The sequence below is a fragment of the Salmo salar genome, chromosome 10 (genome assembly GCF_965601325.2).
Source record: "Salmo salar chromosome 10, fSalSal1, whole genome shotgun sequence".
Taxonomy (NCBI): domain Eukaryota; kingdom Metazoa; phylum Chordata; class Actinopteri; order Salmoniformes; family Salmonidae; genus Salmo; species Salmo salar.
Window position 1 is genome coordinate 15272936 of NC_138300.1, and position 22065 is coordinate 15295000.

General features: G+C 42.3%; 1 protein-coding gene across 4 annotated transcripts in view; it reads left to right on the forward strand.

Moving 5' to 3' along the window:
* Positions 1 to 22065, forward strand: part of LOC106613570 (rab GTPase-activating protein 1-like) — a 171115-nt gene that overhangs the window by 111328 nt on the left and 37722 nt on the right. For all 4 annotated transcript variants that reach the window (XM_014215968.3, XM_014215971.3, XM_014215969.3 and 1 more), the window contains exons 14-17: positions 3477 to 3590; positions 12475 to 12549; positions 15170 to 15295; positions 20508 to 20651. In XM_014215968.3, coding sequence (XP_014071443.2) covers positions 3477 to 3590; positions 12475 to 12549; positions 15170 to 15295; positions 20508 to 20651 — 459 coding nt within the window. The remainder of the gene's footprint in view (positions 1 to 3476; positions 3591 to 12474; positions 12550 to 15169; positions 15296 to 20507; positions 20652 to 22065) is intronic.

Consider the following 22065-nt stretch of genomic DNA (forward strand, 5'->3'; position numbering starts at 1 on the left):
CAGCAGTGTCCTAACCCAGTCCTCTTTGAGCAACACTACTTAAAGCCTGCAGGTATCATACAATACTTTAGAACTTGGCATAAACATGTATGAACTGTTATAATGTATTATAAGGCTTCATTAGGCTGTATTCTGATTCTCGGTCTGGGGTTATGGGCAACATCTACCTAATGTGAGCTGAATTTATTTTTAGCCTGTGTTGGTGATGCCAGGCTGTGCCCAGTCCTATTGGGTTGATAGTTTCTCTGTTGTTTTTTCCCATGAAGAGGGTGGCAGAGGGGGGTGAAGACCGAATGTGCCCCTGTGGCACCGCTGCTGACAACCGTTTGACATTTGACCTTTTGGCCTGCTGTGACTCCATTGGCTCTTAAAGGCGCAATATAGCCACTGCAAATCATGGCCCAGAGTCTTGTGAAATCCAACCCTGCTATGACTGGGTCTCTGAGAATTCTCTGAGAATTGTCTGAAATATCATTATTTTCCGGCTGGAAGAAGGAATTATTGAATTCATGTACTCATCTGAACACTTAGTGAGACACAAAAGGAAACTCAAGGGTACAGTGGGGGAAAAAAGTATTTGATCCCCTGCTGATTTTGTACGTTTGCCCACTGATAAAGAAAGGATCAGTCTACAATTTTAATGGTAGGTTTATTTTAACAGTGAGAGACAGAATAACAACAAAAATATCGAGAAACGCATGTCAGAAATGTTATAAATTGATTTGCATTTTAATGAGGGAAATAAGTATTTGACCCCCTCTCAATCAGAAAGATTTCTGGCTCCCAGGTGTCTTTTATACAGGTAACGAGCTGTAGTGCTCCTAACCGCAGCTTGTTACCTGTAAAAAAGACACCTGTCCACGGAAGTAATCAATCAATCAGATTCCAAACTCTCCACCATGGCCAAGACCAAAGAGCTCTCCAAGGATGTCAGGGACAAGATTGTAGACCTACACAAGGCTGGAATGGGCTACAAGACCATCGCCAAGCAGCTTGGTGAGAAGGTGACAACATTTGGTGCGATTATTCGCAAATGGAAGAAACACAAAAGAACTGTCAATATCCCTCAGCCTGGGGCTCCATGCAAGATCTCACCTCGTGGGGTTGCAATGAGAACCGTGAGGAATCATCCCAGAACTACATGGGAGGATCTTGTCAATGATCTCAAGACAGCTGGGACCATAGTCACCAAGAAAACATTTGGTAACACACTACGCCGTGAAGGACTGAAATCCTGCAGCGCCCGCAAGGTCCCCCTGCTCAAGAAAGCACATATACATGCCCGTCTGAAGTTTGCCAACGAACATCTGAATGATTCAGAGGACAACTGGGTGAAAGTGTTGTGGTCAGATGAGACCAAAATGGAGCTCTTTGGCATCAACTCAACTCGCCGTGTTTTGAGGAGGAGGAATGCTGCCTACCCCAAGAACACCATCTCCACCGTCAAACATGGAGGTGGAAACATTATGCTTTGAGGGTGTTTTTATGCTAAGGGGACAGGACAATTTCACCACATCAAAGGGACGATGGACGGGGCCATGTACCGTCAAATCTTGGGTGAGAACCTCCTTCCCTTAGCCAGGGCATTGAAAATGGGTCGTGGATGGGTATTCCAGCATGACAATGACCCAAAACACACGGCCAAGGCAACAAAGGAGTGGCTCAAGAAGAAGCACATTAAGGTCCTGGAGTGGCCTAGCCAGTCTCCAGACCTTAATCCCATAGAAAATCTGTGGAGGGAGCTGAAGGTTCGAGTTGCCAAACGTCAGCCTCGAAACCTTAATGACTTGGAGAAGATCTGCAAAGAGGAGTGGGACAAAATCCCTCCTGAGATGTGTGCAAACCTGGTGGCCAACTACAAGAAACGTCTGACCTCTGTGATTGCCAACAAGGGTTTGCCACCAAGTACTAAGTCATGTTTTGCAGAGGGGTCAAATACTTATTTCCCTCATTAAAATGCAAATAATTTTATAACATTTTTGACATGCGTTTTTCTGGATTGTTTTGTTGTTATTCTGTCTCACTGTTCAAATAAACCTACCATTAAAATGATAGACTGATCATTTCTTTGTCAGTGGGCAAACGTACAAAATCAGCAGGGGATCAAATACTTTTTTCCCCCACTGTATGTTAATATAAAATTGCTCTTTAATCAGATCATTTGGGGAAATTGTACCTCATCCTGGAAATGCTGGAGACCGGCTTTGATTGAAAAAGACCCCCACTTCTAACAAACAGCTAAAGAGAGAGGGAGATCAAGCACAAATAAATACGCTTTCTGTTGGAGATGGAGAACGAGGGAACAGACGAAACGCGCAGTCAGCAGTGCCTTCCTCCACTTCACTTTAACTCCATTACACACAATTGAGTGTCATTTACTTCAGTGCGTTTGTTGCAGGTTGGCATTTATTGAGATGACTCATGTACTGGAGGCAGCTCTGCAGAGTGGTCACTAGCTGGCACAGCCACGAAGTCATGAAATCTGATTTTAAACCGTAACCATACTGCTAAGCCTAATTTCTAACCCTAACCTTAAATGAAGACCAAATAGCTCAACCCCAAAAAATGAATTTGTACGATATTGACTTTGCAGCTGGCCCATAGCGGAAACTGCTCCGTTCTACCTCCGGGCAAGACTCATGACAATGAACGTCAATCTGCACATTTGTTTTGACTCGCGCGCCTCTCAAACCTGCAAAGGCTGGCCTGCCTGGCTGTCTGTCTTCTGTGGTACACAAGTGAGCTACAGAGAGGGCGAATGAGAACGACAGTGTATTTTCCTCGTTCTTTCTCACGCACTCTGTCACACGCACGTGTATAACCGCACAGTCTCTCTCTCTCACTCACACACACACACACACACACACACACACACACAGCAGTCAGAGCCGTCAGGGTGCCGGGGCCTGTTTTATCTGCAGCTCACAGTGGGTAGTGTGAAAATGCCAGGCCGCCAGTCATCCTAGAGGAAGTGCTGCGCTGCAGATTAGAAGCCCAAGCTGCAGCAGCTGAGTGGAATGGGACACCACCGGGCGACGCTCACACAGCAAACGTTCTGAAAACCAGAAAATATAATTATCTCTCTCTTTCTCCTCCTTGGTCCGCTCTCTCTCTCTCTCTCTCTTGCTCGCTCCGTTGTTCCTCTGAGGATGTTTTCCTTGTGCGTACTGTAGATATTTGAATAACACACGTGATATGGTTGATTAGATAAATTGTGTCCAATAGTCAAAGTTCCTCTCTTTGACTATGATTCTGGTTGTCTCTACTGAATGACTGGAACAGCTCGTTAGTCTGTTGAAGATGATCTGCTTTGACCCCAAGGAAGTCGTGCCTTTCTTCGTACATGCGAATGTTTGGTGCACGTGCATCTGTAAAGTGGTTTGTGGGGTCACACAGAATTCTAGTTCTTATGTTGTAGGTGAATGTAGCCTAAAGCGTATAAAGGCATAAAACACTGTGTGTGTTGTGTGTTGCAGGACTCTGCCCAGGATGGAGTGATCACCAGAGACATCCACCGGACCTTCCCCGCTCACGACTACTTCAAAGACACTGATGGAGACGGGCAGGATTCCCTTTACAAGATCTGTAAGGTATGGATGGATGGCACTCTTTTATTTTTATATATTTGTATGTGGATCTTTTCTGTATTTTGTTGTTTTCTTAGGGTTTGGTAGGGAAGAGGAGACAGGAAAGGTAGACGAGAGTATGAGTCAGGCCAGTTGGTGGGATAGCTGATTCGATGTTTCTGTACCTCCAAAATAATCCAGGATCACTCGCCGGAGCAGCTAACAGCTTACCTTGTATGTTAAACTTAGATATGAATAAATAAGTACACAGAACCAGACCTGGGTTCAAATACTATTGAAAATCATTGCAAATACTTAATCTGTGCTTGATTGAGCATGACTTTCTTAATGGACCAATAGAAAAGTCCCCAAACTGCAAACCTCGTTCATCCAGCCCTCCAGGCAGGCTAGATCTTACTCTCAATGTATTTGAAAGATTTCAAATAGTATTTGAACCCAGGTCTGCGCAGAACTATAAAATTATAAACTGAAACGTACAAGCAAACACAAACCACACAATACTGTGCACACCAAGTTGCCATAGTAAAACATATTGGGACGCACAGATGCAGTAGCTGACTTTGTGACTTGCTTTTAGAGTTCGGAAACAAGCCACACAAAATCAAATGTATATTTTTACGAGTCCAGAATGAAGCTACGTGTGTCCCACATGTCGTTTTTCAGACAACACAGAAGCATGCTGCGGTGGAGCAAATGTTGACTGTCAGAAAGCCTCATCATCCTCTGTTACCATCTAGGCCAGTTGAGTGCCAGGCTCTCATTTGTATGCAAATACATGTAGATTGCCTCTTGATAAGGTTGGCTACATCCTGAAGAGACACACTTTTTGTCTCCCATTTTCTTCCTAAAGTGTTTTATTTTAGGTAAGTTCAATGTACCTGTGATGTCCTTGTGAAGGAATGGGGTCAGGGCGAGTATGGAAGGGGAAGAAGAAAAAAAACAGCTGCAGGCTGTTCTAGGAACAGCACCCCCCCTCCCCCCGTGTCACAAAATATGTAATTTATTACGATCTAAAAGGCTAAAACTGATCGTAGATCAGCACGTTTTTGTGAATACAGGCCCAGAAGTAGAGGAAACAACAGGGCGACAATGTAAACATTAGGTCAAATTCTCCAGCATTCTCCCCGTCACGTGATTGGTTGTACTCCAAACGGTCATCATCACACACAACAGCCAGTCACAGTTAATCTGTCCCTAAGCAAATAAAATGGGGCGGCAGGTAGCCTAGTAGTTAGAGCGTTGGACCAGTATCCGAAAGGTTGCCAGATCGAATCCCCGAGCTGACAAGGTAAAAATCTGTCGTTCTGCCCCTGAACAACTGTTCCTAGGCCGTCATTGTAAATAAGAATTTGTTCTTAACTGACTTGCCTAGTTAAATAAATAAAAAATGGGTCCGACTGACAAATAGGGATGTCGTCTATCACGGACCCTCATCCATCTAGCGCTGTACATCCTTCAAGCCACGGCAAAGCGAGCTGAATGGCCACACTCCATCAAACTTTTCTCAGTCCCAAGACAGCCTGGGGAGGTATAGCTCCGGGGGAGGCGGTTAAGCGTAGCAGTTAAGAGTGCTGGGCCAGTAACCGAAAGGTTGCTGGTTCGAATCCTCGAGCTTACAAGGTGAAAAATCTGTTGATGTGCCCTTGAACAAGGCTCTTAGCTCTAATTTCTCCTGTAAGTCGCTCTGGATAAGATGGTCTGCTAACGACTAAAATGTAATTGTAGTTACACTTTCATGTGAATTCTTTGCCAAACAGGAAACCAATTGAATAGGTGAAATGCCCATATTTCATTTTCATATTGAAAAGCAATGGAGGGCGATTCAAGCTACCCTTGTAAAGCTTGTTACAGCAAGCAAGATGCATGGAAATGTCGATTTCAATCCATTTTGGTAAGGTTAGCCATTAACCTCTTGGGGCTATGTGGGACGCTAGCGTGCCACCCGTGGTGCACCCTATCAACAGCAGGTGCATTTCAAGAGCGGCAAATTTGAAACCAAATAAATGTCAAAATTCAAATTTTTCAAACATACAACTATCTTACACCCTTTGAAAGATAAACATCTCCTTAATCTAACTACGTTGTCCGATTTCAAAAAGGTTTTACGGCGAAAGCATAAAGTTAGATTATGTTAGGAGAGTACATTGACAATAGCTGTGTGTAATGTTTTGTCAATTCAAAGACAGGCGTCACCAAAACCATAAAACCAGCTAAAATGATGCACTAACCTTTGACAATCTCCATCAGATGACACTCCTAGGACATTATGTTAGACAATGCATGCATTTTTAGTTCTATCAAGTTCACATTTATATCCAAAAACAGCGTTTTACTATGGCGTTGATGTTCAGGAAATCGTTTCCCTTCAATAACCGGCAGTCAAGTCAGCACCACAAATTAAATAATTAAAATTAGAAAACATTGGTAAAATATTATATTGTCATTTAAAGAATTATAGATTTACATCTCTTGAACGCAATCGACTTGCCAGATTTAAAAATAACCTTACTGGGAAATCACACTTTGCAATAATCTGAGCACTGCGCCCAGAAAAATACGCTTTGCGATACAGACAAACGGCCATGTTGGAGAGATCTAAAATCGAAAATACTATGTAAATAATCCATTACCTTTGATTCTCTTCATCAGATGTCACTTCCAGGAATCCCAGGTCCATAACGAATGTAGTTTTGTTCAAAAAAGCTCATCATTTATGTCCAAAAAGCTCCGTGTTGTTAGCACATGATCTAAGCCCGCCGGACTTCACTTCATGAACGAGGGGAAAAAATATATTTACGTTCGTTCAAACATGTCAAACGTTGTATAGCATAAATCATTAGTGCCTTTTTTAACCAGAACATGAATAATATTCAAGGTGGACGAATGCATTCTCTTTTAAAACGTATTGGAACGAGGGTACCCAACATGACCTCGCGCGCCAGAGTCTAATCGGCCATCACCGTTCCAAGGCTCTTGTTCGGTCAGATCTCATAGTAGAAGACTCAAAACACTTTGTAAAGGCTGGTGACATCTAGTGGAACCAATAGGAAGTGCCAAAACATTAATCAGCCCCTGTGTGTTTCAATGGCATAGGCTTAAAGGTAATTCAACACATCAGGTATCCACTTCCTGTCAGAAAATGTCTCAGGGTTTTGCCTGCCAAATGAGTTCTGTTATACTCACAGACACCATTCAAACAGTTTTAGAAACTTTAGGGTGTTTTCTATCCATATATAATAAGTATATGCATATTCTAGTTACTGGGTAGGATTAGTAACCAGATTAAATCGGGTACGTTTTTTTATCCAGCCGTGAAAATACTGCACCCTAGCCCCAACAGGTTAACACCAATAATTATGCTACTAGATGGCATGAACAGTCATGATGACAACTGACGGCAAGTGATATATCACTACGAGTGATATTCTATCTTTAGATAGGTATGCGTGCTTAACTTCAATTTTTTGTGCAAGGCTCCAATTGACATCAATGAATGCTTATCTCAATTCTGAATCGGGCCCTTTGATGGTACGAATCACAAGCCAGGTAGTTACGTAAGCAGCTTATGTATTCCGTTATGTCACACTTAGGACATGGTTATGTAGACCCCCTAGGACAGAGGGTTCGAGTGAAGTCAAATGTATGCACTAGTAGGGCAGAATGGTCAAATAGCAGTGCACTATTGTGTAGAATAGAGTGTTATGAGATGTAACCTAAGTACATATTATTGTCGTCTTTCCCTACCCGAACTAGATTTTGAGGAAGGTGTTATGCCAACTGCTTACCGACTGCTGTTCTTTTAAGAAGACTTGTGCAGGGAGCCATCTCTCTCTCTCTCTCTCTCTCTCTCTCTCTCTCTCTGCCCCCCCCTCCCTCTGTTGTTAAATCTGCCCTTTGAAAACAGGGCTTTGCGTAGCTTTCCATCTCTTGATTGGCACAGCCAGATTAAAGTCGCTCAGGCAAAGACAGTCCCGAAAGGGTTTCAGCAAGAAACGGGAGGGCCGAGGCCGTCTCCTCAGGAAATATGCTTTCTACGCTGTTCATCTCCTAACTCAACATGTACCATCAGTGTGACGGCTGCTTATACTATATAGTCTAGGCCAGAGTTTTTTTTCAAACTGGGTACTGCAGGGGGTCTGATTTTGTATGTAAGAAAGAATGATTTTATATTATTTATTACTATTATTAATATCGCTAGCTGCAACATAATACCCATCTTGGATAACATTTTTATGTTTCTTTCTCTGTGTCCAGTAAGTTAGAGGTAGTTTCACGAGCCAATGCTAACTAGTGTTAGTGCAATGACTGAAAGTCTAAAGGAACAGTTGGCATGCTAGCTGTTCCTGTTCATCTGACTGGGGGGGTAAAAGATAAGACTTCATTGCCAAAATCTAACTATCCGGTTAATATGGCTGAAATTACAGTCAATGGAGATAATTATAGTTTTGTTCCCCTGTATGTAAAATTCTTAGGCATGCCGTCTAAATGTTAATTTTTGAGATGGAAGAACAGTTTCACTATCAACTTAAATGACCAAAACCAGATAGAAAGCATGCAGAAAATATATATTGAACTATATACAGTGCATTCGGAAAGTATGCAGACCCCTCGACTTTTTCCACATTTTGTTACGTTACAGCCTTACTCTAAAATGTATTAAATAAAACATGTTCCTCATCAATCTATACACAATACCCCATAATGACAAAGGGAAAACAGGTTTTTAGAAATGTTTGCAAATGTATTAAAAATAAAAACAAAAGTACCTTATTTACATAAGTATTCAGATCCGTTGCTATGAGACTCGAAATTGAGCTCAGGTGCATCCTGGTACCATTGATCTTTTTATTTTTTATTTTTTATTTAACCAGGTAGGCCAGTTGAGAACAAGTTCTCATTTACAACTGCGACCTGGCCAAGATAAAGCTAAGCAGTGCGACAAAAACAACACAGAGTTACACATGGGATTAACAAACGTACAGTCAATAACTCAATAGAAAAATCTATATACAGTGTGTGCAAATGGAGTAAGGAGGTAAGGCAATAAAAAGACCAATAGTAGCGAAGTAATTACAATTTAGCAATTTACGCTGGAGTGATATCATCCTTGAGATGTTTTTACAACTTGATTGGAGTCCACCTGTGGTAAATTCAATTGATTGGACATGATTTGGAAAGGCAACACACCTGTCTATATAAGGTCATACAGTTGACAGTGCATGTCAGAGCAAAAACCAAGCCATGAGGCTGAAGGAATTGTCTGTAGAGTTCCAAGACAGGATTGTGTCAAGGCACAGATCTGGGGAAGCGTACCAAAAAATGTCTGCAGCATTGAAGGTCGCCAAGAACACAGTGCCCTCAATTATTCTCAAATGGAAGAAGTTTGGAACCACCAAGACTCTTTCTAGAGCTGGCTGCCCGGTCAAACTGAGCAATCGGGGCCTTGCTCAGGGAGGTGACCAAGAACGCGATGACCACTCTGACAAAGCTCCAGAGTTCCTCTGTGCAGATGGGAGAACCTTCCAGAAGGACAACCATCTCTGCAGCACTCCACCAATCAGGCCTTTATGGTGGAGTGGCCAGACGGAAGCTACTCCTCAGTAAAAGGCCCATGACAGCCCACTTGGAGTTTCCAAAAGGCACCTTAAGGACTCTCTGACCATGAGAAAAAAATATTCTCTGGTCTGATGAAACCAAGATTGAACATCTGGAGGAAACTTGGCACCATCCCTTTGGTGAAGCATGGTGGTGGCAGCATCATGCTGTGGTGATTTTTCAGCGGATGAGAGACTAATCAGGATCGAGGGAAAGATGAACAGAGCAAAGTACAGAGCGATCCTAGATGAAAGCCTGCTCCAGTGTCTTCCGGACCTCAGGCTGGGGTGACGGTTCACCTTCCAACAGGACTACGACACTAAGCACACAGTCAATACAACGCAGGAGTGGCTTCGGGACACGTTTCTGAATGTCCTTGAGTGGCCCAGCCAGAGCCCGGACTTGAACCCGTTCGAACATCTCTGGAGAGACCTGAAAATAGCTGTGCAGCGACGCTCCCCATCCAACCTGACAGAGCTTGAGAGGGTCTGCAGAGAAGAATGGGACTCCCCAAATATAGGTGTGACAAGCTTGTAGCATCATACCCAAGAAGGCTTGAGGCTGTAATCGCTGCCAAAGGTGCTAAAACAGAGTACTGAGTAAGTAAAGGGTCTGAATACTTGTAAATGTGATATTTCAGTTTTCTTTTTTATATACTTGGAAATATATATTTTTTTTAAAACTGTTTTTGCTTTGTCATATTTATTTTATCCATTTTAGAATAAGGGTGTAACGTAACAAAATGTGGAAAAAGTCAACACTTCCCGAATGCACTGTATATATTTTTTTAAATAATACCATCTTTGAGAATTAACAATCAAATAAAAGCTGGACAGCCGGGGAGAATCACACAAAAAAACACAAAAAAGTCATTCAGAGCACGTTGATTGTATGTTTGAGCAGAGGAACACAACATAAACCATGGCAAAATGCATAGAATTGCAGGAAATTAGCTTTAAAACTGCTTAATAGTCTCTCAGCTCCATGCCAAACTGTGTTGAATTGCTGGAAATGAGTTTCAAAACGGCAACATTTTCTCTCAGCTCAATGGAAAAATGTATATTGCAGAAAAGTAGCTTTACAGCAGCAACATTTTCTCTACGCCGCCAAAATACAGTACCATTACCTTTCTAATAGACTACAGTGCCTTCAGAAACTATTCACACCCCTTGACTTGTTTCACATTTGTTGTGTTACAGCCTGAATTTCAAATGTTCAGGTGTAAAAATGTGCTTAAGTCATATAAGTTGCATGAACTCACTGTGTGCAATAATAGTGTTTAACATGATTTTTGAATGACTACCTCATCTCTGCACCACACTCATACAGTTATCTGTAAGTTCCCTCAGTCGAGCAGTGAATTTCAAACACAGATTCAACCACAAAGACCAGGGATGTTTTCCATTGCCTCACAAAGAAGGGCACCAATTGGTAGATGGGTAAAAAAATTAAAAGATGTTGAATATCCCTTTGAGCATGGTGAAGTTATTAATTACACTTTGGATGGTGTATCAATACACCCAGTCACTACAAAGATACAGGCATCCTTAATAACTCAGTTGCCGGAGTGGAAGGAAACCGCTCAGGGATTTCACCGAGGCCGATGGTTTCTTTAAAACAGTTATTTTAATTTCTGTGATAGGCGATAACTGATGATCAACAACATTGTAGTTACTCCACAATACTAACCTAATTGACAGAGTGAAAAGAAAGCCTGTACAAAATAAAAGTATTCTAAAACATGCATCCTGTGTCAAATTAAATACAAAGACTTATGTTTGGGGCAAATCCAATACATCACTGAGTACCACTCTTTATATTTTCAAGCATGCTGGTGGCTGCATCATGTTATGAGTATGCTTGTCATCAGCAAGGACTAGGGAGTTTAAGAATAAAAACAAACGGAATAGAGCTAAGCACAGTTAAAGTCCTAGAGGAAAACTTGGTTCAGTCTGCTTTACAGCAGACACTGGGAGACACTTTCACCTTTCAGCAGGACAATAACCTAAAACACATGGCCAAATATACACTGGAGTTGCTTAACAAGACTACATTGAATTTCCTGAGTGGCCTAGTTACAGTTTTGACTTAAATTGGCTTGAAAATCAATGGCAAGACTTGAAAATGGCTGTCTAGCAATGATCAACAACCAACTTGACAAAGCTTGAATATCTTTTTAAAGAATAATGTTTCTTGAAATTGTACAATCCAGTTGTGCAAGGCTCTTAGAGACTTACCCAGTAAGACTCAGCTGTTATTGCAAAATGTATTAACTCATGGGGTGGAATACTTATGAAATCCAGGTATATTAGTGTTTATTTTTCATATTTTGTTTCCAAATTTTAGAAATTTTCGTACACTTTGACATTAGAGTATTTTGTGTAGATCGTTGGCAAAAAATTACAATTAAATACGTTTTAATCCGACGTTGTAACACAACAAAATGTGGGAAAAGTCAAGGGGTGTGAATACTTTTTGAAAGCACAGTATGTTACTTTACACTTCCTCTTCCAATGAACTGTGGGGAGGTCAAAATAATGGCAATGTCTACCAAATCTATTCATTTGAAAATTTTGATTTATTTCTATCAGTGTAGTTGAATGGGAGGATGCAGGTTAAAGAAGGATGTTTAATCATTGAGACAACTGAGACATGGATTGTGTATGTGTGCCATTCAGAGGGTGAATGGGCAAGACAAAAGAGTTAAGTGCCTTTGAACAGGGTATGGTAGTAGGTGCCAGGCGCACCGGTTTGTGTCAAGAACTGCAACGCTGCTGGGTTTTTCACATTTCCCGTGTGTATGAAAAATGGTCCACCACCCAAAGGACAGCCAGCCAACTTGACACAAGAATTGGAGTCAACATGGGCCAGCATCCCTGTGGAATGCTTTCGACACCTTGTAGAGTCCATGCCCCGACAAATTGAGGCTGTTCTGAGGGCAGAAGGAGGGGGGTGCAACTCAACATTATTAAGGCGTTCGTAATGTTTTGTATACTCAGTTTTTGTCTTAAACTGTGAAACTGCAGAGGTTACGCAAGTTGAAAACACGAACAACAAACAGAACACCTTAACATGTCAAAATGACTTTCTCTCTGAAACACTGAAATGTCTGTTGAATGTCAGAGATTTTGGGAATTTAAAGTAAACATTTAGTGTCACATTTTTACAAATAACTTGTTCAGTAAGTTGCATGCTACACACACACGCACGCACACACACACTGTTTCTTGTTCATTGTTTGATATGAAGTACCTATTGCCTAACGTTGTCCCCTCTCCGCTCTGTGTTCCAGGCCTATTCAGTCTACGATGAGGAGATTGGCTACTGTCAGGGACAGTCCTTCCTGGCTGCTGTACTACTACTGCATGTATGTGGGGATCAAATGTCAATACAACGACTATGGAACCACAGAGACGAGTTGAGACTGAAGTCTACCCAAACAAACCAAACAGTTCCAACAAAAATCTACACAGACAATTCCAAAAAAGTGTTAAATTGGCTCTGTGAAAATATTGCACTTATCCTGAGTGCACTTATTTAACAGCCTGTATTAGGACTGATAGTGAGAACAATGGACAGGGAATGAAGGAAAGTTTTGGTTGAGCAGAGGGAGGAGTGAATAAGTAAACAACAGGCCAGTAAATCTGACAGGAGGATGACTGGAAAAAAGAGAGGGGTGAAGGAGAGACGACGTGAGAGAGGGAGGGGGAGAGAGAAAGAGATGGATTGAGAAATGTGGAGAGGGACAAGTGCAGAGAGGATGAGTAATAAAGAAGAAATGGAGGGAGAGGGGGGGAGATCCCCTTTGGGAGGCAGGGGAAGTGTCAGGAATATTAATGGCTGCGCCTGTCTCAGCCCAGGACACACACACTGTCACCCAGATTAAATACCCACTGCTCTGTGTGGGTGGGTGTATTTCTCTCACGCACATTCTCTCTTTTGCTCTCGCTCTCTCACACATTAAAGAGGGGGGTGGACATAATCACACCCTGTGTATTTCACACTGACACTCCCACCTTCTGGCTTTTTTTCAAACCCTCCAGATTCTCACCTTGCTTCTCTTACTCACACACCTCATCCTCCTTTCTGTTTAAGTCCCTCTCTCACTCTCCTCTTTTGCTCCAACCGTCTCCCAACTCTTCCCAAGTGGGACAAAGAATGTTTGGAGGAAACGTCCCTCTTAATCCACAGACAGACAACACTTTCAAGTGACAATAAATTGCACCAAGAATTTATCCTACTTATGTTTGTGGCAGTGCATTGTTCATTGAGAAAAGCCTTAGAGATTAAATGTTGACATTACATATATCTTAACTACAGTACCAGTCAAAAGTTTGGACACACCTACTCATTCCAGGGTTTTTATTTATTTTTTACTATTTTCTACATTGTAGTAACCTAAAAAGTGTTAAACAAATCAAAATATATTTAAAATGTGAGATTCTTCAAAGTAGCCACCCTTTGCCTTGATGACAGCTTTGCACACTCTTGGCATTCTCTCAACCAGCTTCATGAGGTAGTCACCTGGAATGCATTTAAATTAACAGGTGTGCCTTTTTAAAGTTAATTTGTGGAATTTTGTTCCTTAATGCGTTTGAGCAAATAAGTTGTGTTGTGACATGGTAGGGGTGGTATACAGAAGATAGCCCTATTTGGTAAAAGACCAAGTCCATATTATGGCAAGAACAGCTCAAATAAGCAAAGCGAAACAACAGTCTATCATTACTTTAAGACATGAAGGTCAGTCAATCAGGAACATTTCAAGAACTTTGACATTTCTTCAAGTGCAGTCGCAAAAACCATCAACTGCTATGATGAAAACTGGCTCTCATGAGGACCGCCACAGTAAAGGAAGACCCAGATTTACCTCTGTTGCAGAGGATAAGTTCATTAGAGTTACCAGCCTCAGAAATTGCACCCCAAATAAATGCTTCACAGAGTTCAAGTAACAGACACACTGAACATCAACTGTTCAGAGGAGACTGCGTGAATCAGGCCTTCATGATCGAATTGCTGCAAAGAAACCACTACTAAAAGAACATCAATAATAAGAAGAGACTTGCTTGGGCCAAGAAACACGAGCAATGGACATTAGACCGGTGGAAATCTGTCCTTTGTTCTGATGAGTCCAAATTTGCGATTTGGGGTTCCAACCGCCGTGCCTTTGTGAGACGCAGAGTAGGTGAACGGATGATCTCTGCATGTGTGGTTCCCATCGTGAAGCATGGAGGAGGTGGTGTGATGGTGGGGGGGTACTTTGCTGGTGACACTGTCAGTTATTTATGTATAGTTCAAGGCACACTTAACCAGCATGCCTACCACAGCATTCTGCAATGATACGCCATCTCATCTGGTTTGCGCTTTGTGGTTTGCGCTCATTTGTTTTTCAACGGGACAATGACCCGAAACACACCGCCAGGCTGTGATGGAGTACTGTATCAGATGACCTGCCTTCCACAATCACCCGACCTCAACCCAATTGAGATGGTTTGGGATGAGTTGGACCGCAGAGTGAAGGAAAAGTAGCCAACAAGTACTCAGCATATGTGGGAACTCCTTCAAGACTGTTGGAAAAGAATTCCAGGTGAAGCTGGTTGAGAGAATGCCAAGAGTGTGCAAAGCTGTCAAGGAAAAGGGTGGCTACTTTGAAGAATATAAAATATAACATATTTTGATTTGTTTAACACTTTTTTTGGTTACTACATGATTCCATGTGTTATTTCATAGTGTTGATGTCTTCACTATTATTCTACAAAGTTGAAAATAGTCAAAAATTAAGAAATGCCCTTGAATGAGTAGGTGTGTCCAAAGTTTTGACTCGTACCGTATATCCCCTCTTATTGTTCTACGTTGACATTTCTAAAATCAAATAAGTCAAGGAATAGAAGGAAACAACTTGACCCCCCTTTTCTCACACATCTTCTGTCATCCCTCTGTTCGTATTCTAGCTAACCCTCCTCTGGTTTTGTTTCGTCCTGTGGCTGTAGATGCCTGAGGAGCAGGCATTCTGTGTGCTGGTGAAGATCATGTATGAGTACGGCCTGAGGGAGCTCTACAAGAAGAACTTTGAGGACCTGCACTGCAAGTTCTACCAGCTAGAACGACTGCTTCAGGTTAGCATTCTTATCTTAGTGTATGTGTGTAATGTAAAGTACTTAAGTAAAAAATACTTTAAAGTACTACTTAAGTAGTTTCATGGGGTATCTGTACTTTAAAAAAAAAAATTGGACTACTTTTGCTTCCCTACATTCCTAAAGAAAATAAAGTACTTTTTACTCCATACATTTTCCCTGACACCCATGTCAGAGAGTAGGAGTGTTCCCCTGGCTATCTGTAAATACATTTAAAACCGTCCGGTTTGCTTATTATAAGGAATTTGACATTATTTTTACTTTTACTACTTAAATATATTTTAGAAATTACATTTACTTTTGATACTTCAGTATATTTAAAACCAAATACTTTTACTAAAGTACTATTTTGCCAGGTGACTTTCACTTTTATTTGAGTAAGGTCCATGCACCTTATTAGGAACACTGACTGACTATTCTTGTAAGGGCGTTGAATTGGAGTTTAATTTTGTACGGAAATCCATTTTAGCCTCCTAAGTAGGCTTTTTTCAGCACCAAGCTGCACTGGGTTAGTATTGACAAGCACCCAAGGCTAAGGAGTATGAGCATTGATCGCTAAGGGTTGGCATACAGATGGAAGAAAGCCAGTGTTCACAGTTGGATGCAGACACTCTTTGCTATCTAGGGCAGGGGTAGGTAACCCCGTTCCTGGAGTGGCGCAGGTACTGCAGGATATTGGTCCAACTAGGCACCACACCTGACTAACTAAGCTAATTGATCAGTTCAGCGATTTGCCTAAATTCAACATACCTGGTCTTCCAGGTCGGTTAAATCAAAACGTCCAGGGTTGCGTACCCCTAATATAGGGAATAGTGTGTCATTTGGGACGTACTCACGGTTTCCTCCAACCTGCTCTTCTTACATTTCCTCATTACATTTCCACCCAAGATTTTCACACTGGGCTGGGTTCTGAAGTGTTATTGGCTTTGTGTTTGAGTTGATGGAGTGTTTGGTACACGAATGTGCACAATTGCACATACACATACACATGCACACACACACAGAAGCTGACAAACACACACTTGGAATGATTAGCATGCTAAATGTTTCTGATCAGTGATAGATAAGTAAACAAATAGAGTTGCACCGCCACTTATTTGCCCAACCAGAGATCAATTAACCAAATTTACAGACAGCGATTCAGTGAAACAAAATCACATTGATTGATTATCTGACAAGTCAGTCTTTTGGTCGGGGAGCAGGCCTAGACTACTATGCGAGTGAAGGGTAAAATAATCGACTACTATGCTACATAACATCCAGGTCATTCTTTATGGATCCATCCAGGTCATTCTTTATGGATCCATCCAGGTCATTCTTTATGGATCCATCCAGGTCATTCTTTATGGATCCATCCAGGTCATTCTTTATGGATCCATCCAGGTCATTCTTTATGGATCCATCCAGGTCATTCTTTATGAATACATCCTGGTCATTCTTTATGGATCCATCCTGGTCATTCTTTATGGATCCATCCTGGTCATTCTTTATGGATACATCCAGGTCATTCTTTATGGATACATCCAGGTCATTCTGTATGGATACATTCAGGTCATTCTTTATGGATACATTCAAGTCATTCTTTATGGATACATCCAGGTCATTCTTTATGGATCCATCCAGGTCATTCTTTATGGATCCATCCAGGTCATTCTTTATGGATCCATCCAGGTCATTCTTTATGGATCCATCCAGGTCATTCTTTATGGATACATCCAGGTCATTCTTTATGGATCCATCCAGGTCATTCTTTATGGATCCATCCAGGTCATTCTTTATGGATCCATCCAGGTCATTCTTTATGGATACATCCAGGTCATTCTTTCTTTCTTTTTCTTTTATTTCACCATTATTTAACCAGGTAGGCTAGTTGAGAACAAGTTCTCATTTGCAACTGCGACCTGGCCAAGATAAAGAATAGCAATTCTACACATACAACAACAGAGTTACACATGGAATAAACAAAACATACAGTCAATAATACAGTAGAACAAAAGAAAACAAAAAGTATATACCGTAATTTCCGGACTATTGAGCGCACCTGAATATAAGCCGCACCCACTGAATAAAAAAAATATATATATATTTTGAACATAAATAAGCCACACATGTCTATAAGCCGCAGGTGCCTACCGGTACATTGAAACAAATTAACTTTACACAGGCTTTAACGAAACACGGCTTGTAACAAAAATAAATAGGCTTTAACGAAACACGGCTTGTAACAAAAATAAATAGGCTTTAACGAAACACGGCTTGTAACAAAAAATACAAAATTAGCAGTAAATAGTAGCCTACCAAGAAAGTCATTGGTCACTATCTTCCTCCTCCTGTGCACTGAAACCACTGAAGTAATCTCCTTTCAAAAGAAATTGAAAGCGGGAAAAATCCATATATTAGCCGCGTCATTGTTTAAGCCGCGAGGTTCAAAGCGTGGGAAAAAAGTTGCGGCTTATAGTCCGGAAATTACGGTATACAGTGAGTGCAAATGAGGTAAGATAAGGGAGTTAAGGCAATAAATAGGCCATGGTGGCGAAGTAATTACAATATAGCAATTAAACACTGGAATGGTAGATGTGCAGAAGATGAATGTGCAAGTAGAGATACTGGCGTGCAAAGGAGCAAGATGAATAAATAAATACAGTATGGGGATGAGGTAGGTAGATAGATGGGCTATTTACAGATGGGCTAAGTACAGGTGCGGTGATCTGTGAGCTGCTCAGACAGCGGGTGCTTAAAGCTAGTGAGGGAGATATGAGTCTCCAGCTTCAGAGATTTTTGCAGTTTGTTCCAGTCATTGGCAGCAGAGAACTTGAAGGAAAGACGACCAAAGGAGGAATTGGCTTTGGGGGTAACCAGTGAGATATACCTGCTGGAGCACGTGCTACGAGTGGGTGCTGCTATGGTGACCAGTGAGCTGAGATAAGGTGGGGCTTTACCTAGCAGAGACTTGTAGATAACCTGTAGTCAGTGGGTTTGGCGACGAGTATGAAGCGAGGGCCAACCAACGAGAGCGTACAGGTCGCAATGGTGGGTAGTGTATGGGGCTTTGGTGACAAAACGGATGGCACTGTGATAGACTGCATCCAGTTTGTTGAGTAGAGTGTTGGAGGCTATTTTATAGATGGTGAGGAAGGCACTTTTAAAGAATAGCCAGGCATCATCTACTGACGGGATGAGGTCAATGTCATTCCAGGATACCCCGGCCAGGTCGATTAGAAAGGCCTGCTCGCAGAAATGTTTTAGAGAGTGTTTGACAGTGATGGGGGTGGTCATTTGGTCGCAGACCCATTACGGATGCAGGCAATGAGGCAGTGATCGCTGAGATCTTGATTGAAAACAGCAGAGGTGTATTTGGAGGGCGAGTAAGTTAGGATGACATCTATGAGGGTGCCCGTGTTTACGGATTTGGAGTTGTACCTGGTAGGTTCATTGATAATTTGCGTGAGATTGAGGGCATCAAGCTTAGATTGTATGGATCCCTCCAGGTCCATCTTTATGGATCCATCCAGGTCCATCTTTATGGATCCGTCCAGGTCCATCTTTATGGATCCGTCCAGGTCCATCTTTATGGATCCGTCCAGGTCATTCTTTATGGATACATCCAGGTCATTCTTTATGGATACATCCAGGTCATTCTTTATGGATACATCCAGGTCATTCTTTATGGATCCATCCAGGTCATTCTTTATGGATCCATCCAGTTGTGGTTAAGAAAATGTGCATGCATAGTGATGGACCGTGGTCTTTGCGACGTGATGGGAGAAGTGACATGCATCGCAAAGTTTAGAACTGCCACGAGGATGGTAACAGCCTAGTAACTGGCGCTGCCTAGAAACCATCATAATGAAGCATCAAATCTTAAGAACGGGCATTGCTTACGCCGGACATAGCTACAACTGGTCTTATTATTTTGTTGGTGAAACAGGTTTAAAATCTGATCCCAAAGTCGGACGTAGCTACGCTCGGCATGGCATTTAAGACCAACTTTATCTCTCTCGCTCTCTCTCTTCTCTCATTGATTGATTGACTGACATATAGTACTTTTTCCTCTCTATGTGATATACTCTTACTTATACCCCCCTTTTTCCCTCAGAACAGCCTCAATTTGTCGGGGCATTTACTCTACAAGGTGTCGAACGCTTTCCACAGGGATGCTGACCACAATGCTTCCAACAGTTTTTTGTGTCAAATTGGCTGGATGTCCTTTGGGTGGTGGACCATTCTAGATACACACGGGAAACTGTTGAGTGTGAAAAACCCAGCAGCGTTGCAGTTCTTGACACAAATCGATGTGCCTGGCACCTACTATCATACCCCGTTCAAAAGCGCTTACCGTAAATTCCGGACTATAAGCCGCAACTTTTTTCCCACGCTTTGAACTTCGCGGCTTAAACAATGACGTGGCTAATATATGGACTTTTCCCACTTTCAAATTTGTGGGTCCTGACAGCGTGGAGCATTGCCAAAAAATCCACTATCATCAACGGGTTTCGAAACGCTGGACTGCTGCGTGTTGAAGAGGGCTCAGCGGGGGATTTGCCTCCGGATGAAAGTGACGAGAGCGACAATGAAAACGATCCAATATCGGATGAAGCAATTCTGAGGCTATTCAACTCCGACACCGAAGGAGATGGTTTCAGTGCACAGGAGGAGGAAGATAGCGACCAATGACTTTCTTGGTAGGCTACTGTTTACTGATAATTTTGTATTTTTTGTTACAAGCCGTGTTTCGTTAAAGCCTATTTATTTTTGTTACAAGCCGTGTTTCGTTAAAGCCTATTTATTTTTGTTACAAGCCGAGTTTTGTTAAAGCCTTTGTAAAGTTAATTTGTTTCAATGTACCGGTAGGCACCTGCAGCTTATAGACATGTGCGGCTTATTTATGTTCAAAATAATATATATTTTTTAATTCAGTGGGTGCGGCTTATATTCAGGTGTGCTTAATAGTCCGGAAATGACGGTAAATATTTTCTTGCCCATTCACCCTCTGAATGGCACACATACACAATCCATGTCTCAATTGTCTCAAGGCTTTAAAAAATCCTTGAACTAAATCCACTGATTCGAAGTGGATTTAGCAAGTGACAACAATAAGGGATCATAGCATTCACCTGGTCAGTCTGTCATGCTCTTAATGTTTTGTATACTCGGTACTGTGAAATGAACTCTCTCCTTGTCCTCCTATCTCTAGGAGCAGCTCCCAGACCTGTGGTCCCACTTCCAGGAGCTGAACCTGGAGGCCCACATGTATGCATCTCAGTGGTTCCTCACACTCTTCACTGCCAAGTTCCCCCTCTGCATGGTCTTCCACATCACCGACCTGCTACTGTGTGAGGTAAGAAGTTTGACAACGTTGACCCAACACTGAATATCATTTGAGCACTACTCTTAACCCCAACACTTACCCAATACTGGTCCTACTCCTAGTCCTAACTTCAACACGGGCTCTTACCTTAACCCTACTGTTAACCCCAACACTGGGCCTCACCCTAACCCTACTCCTAACCCAAGCTGCTGTTGGTAAGCACTGAACTTACCCTTATTCTCCCCCTTCCATCGACCACCCTGGGCTTTGAACAACTCTACACAACTCTTCACTATTCACACGCCTTTTTGTACCTCCTTAAATCCAATGTCTCCTTTGGAGCAATAATGACCATGAGAAGTGAGAACCCCATTCTAGCACGATAAACCCATCAAAATCCCCAGAGGCCTTTCAAGATAGTAGTATACTCTCTGCCTGCTTCTCTTCTCAGCCCTCCTGTAGGCCTGGTATCACAGTAGAGAAGGGACGCTGTGCCTTTCTCTCTTTCTCTGTGATTGTCTTACTTCTTCTCCTCCTCCCTTTTTCATCACCCTCTCTCTCTGTGATTCTCTCTTTTTCCTGTTCTCCTCCTCTCTCCTTTCATCCTTCTCTCCCACCCTCTCTCGGCCCCCGGGCAGAACAATTAATAGTTTCCTTGGCGTTTCTCAGCCATTGAGCCGTGTGATGAGTATCTGCTTCTCTCTCCTCTCTGCCTCCCTCTAATATTCCTCTCTTTCTCTCCATCTCCATACCTCTGTCTCTCTTTATTTCTATATGTTTTCCTCTAAAGTGGTGTCCCTTTCTTATTGTTTTTGGCTTTACCCATGCCTCGATCTGATTTCTTTGTTGTCATTCACTTTTCACTCCTCTTTCTCTCGCTCTCTCTCTCTCCTCCATTGATTGTGTGCTCCTGTGTTGTCTTCCCTTTCATTTCTCCACACCTCTCGCTCTCTATGTATCCGTGCCTGTGTGTGGTGCGAGTTGTTTGTTTGTGTGCCTCAAGGTGTGTCTGTGTTGTTTGAGGTGTGTGTGCAAGTGCGCCTGACTGTGTGTGTTTCTTCTCTACATTAAAACCTCTCACACTTGCTGACTCAGTTTGACTCCAGCTCAGTTTGGCACGCTGCATGTGAGAATGTGTTCTCACACACACACACTCATTCACTCACTCACTCCACACACACAATCACCCACTCACTCACACAATCACCCACTCACTCACATACTCACTCCACACACACACTCACTCAGTCCACACACCACACTCCCTCCCTCTTTCTCTCTCTATATCTCTCTATCGCTCTCTGACTCCCTGACACCCCAGCGCCACCTAGAGCCTTTTGAGAAGGAAAGTGAGAGATGGAAGGGGAGGGGAAGAGAGGGAGAAAGAGGCCCTTTCCTCAGTTATTTATAGAGCAGGGGAGATATTTTTAGCCCAGTGTTGCCA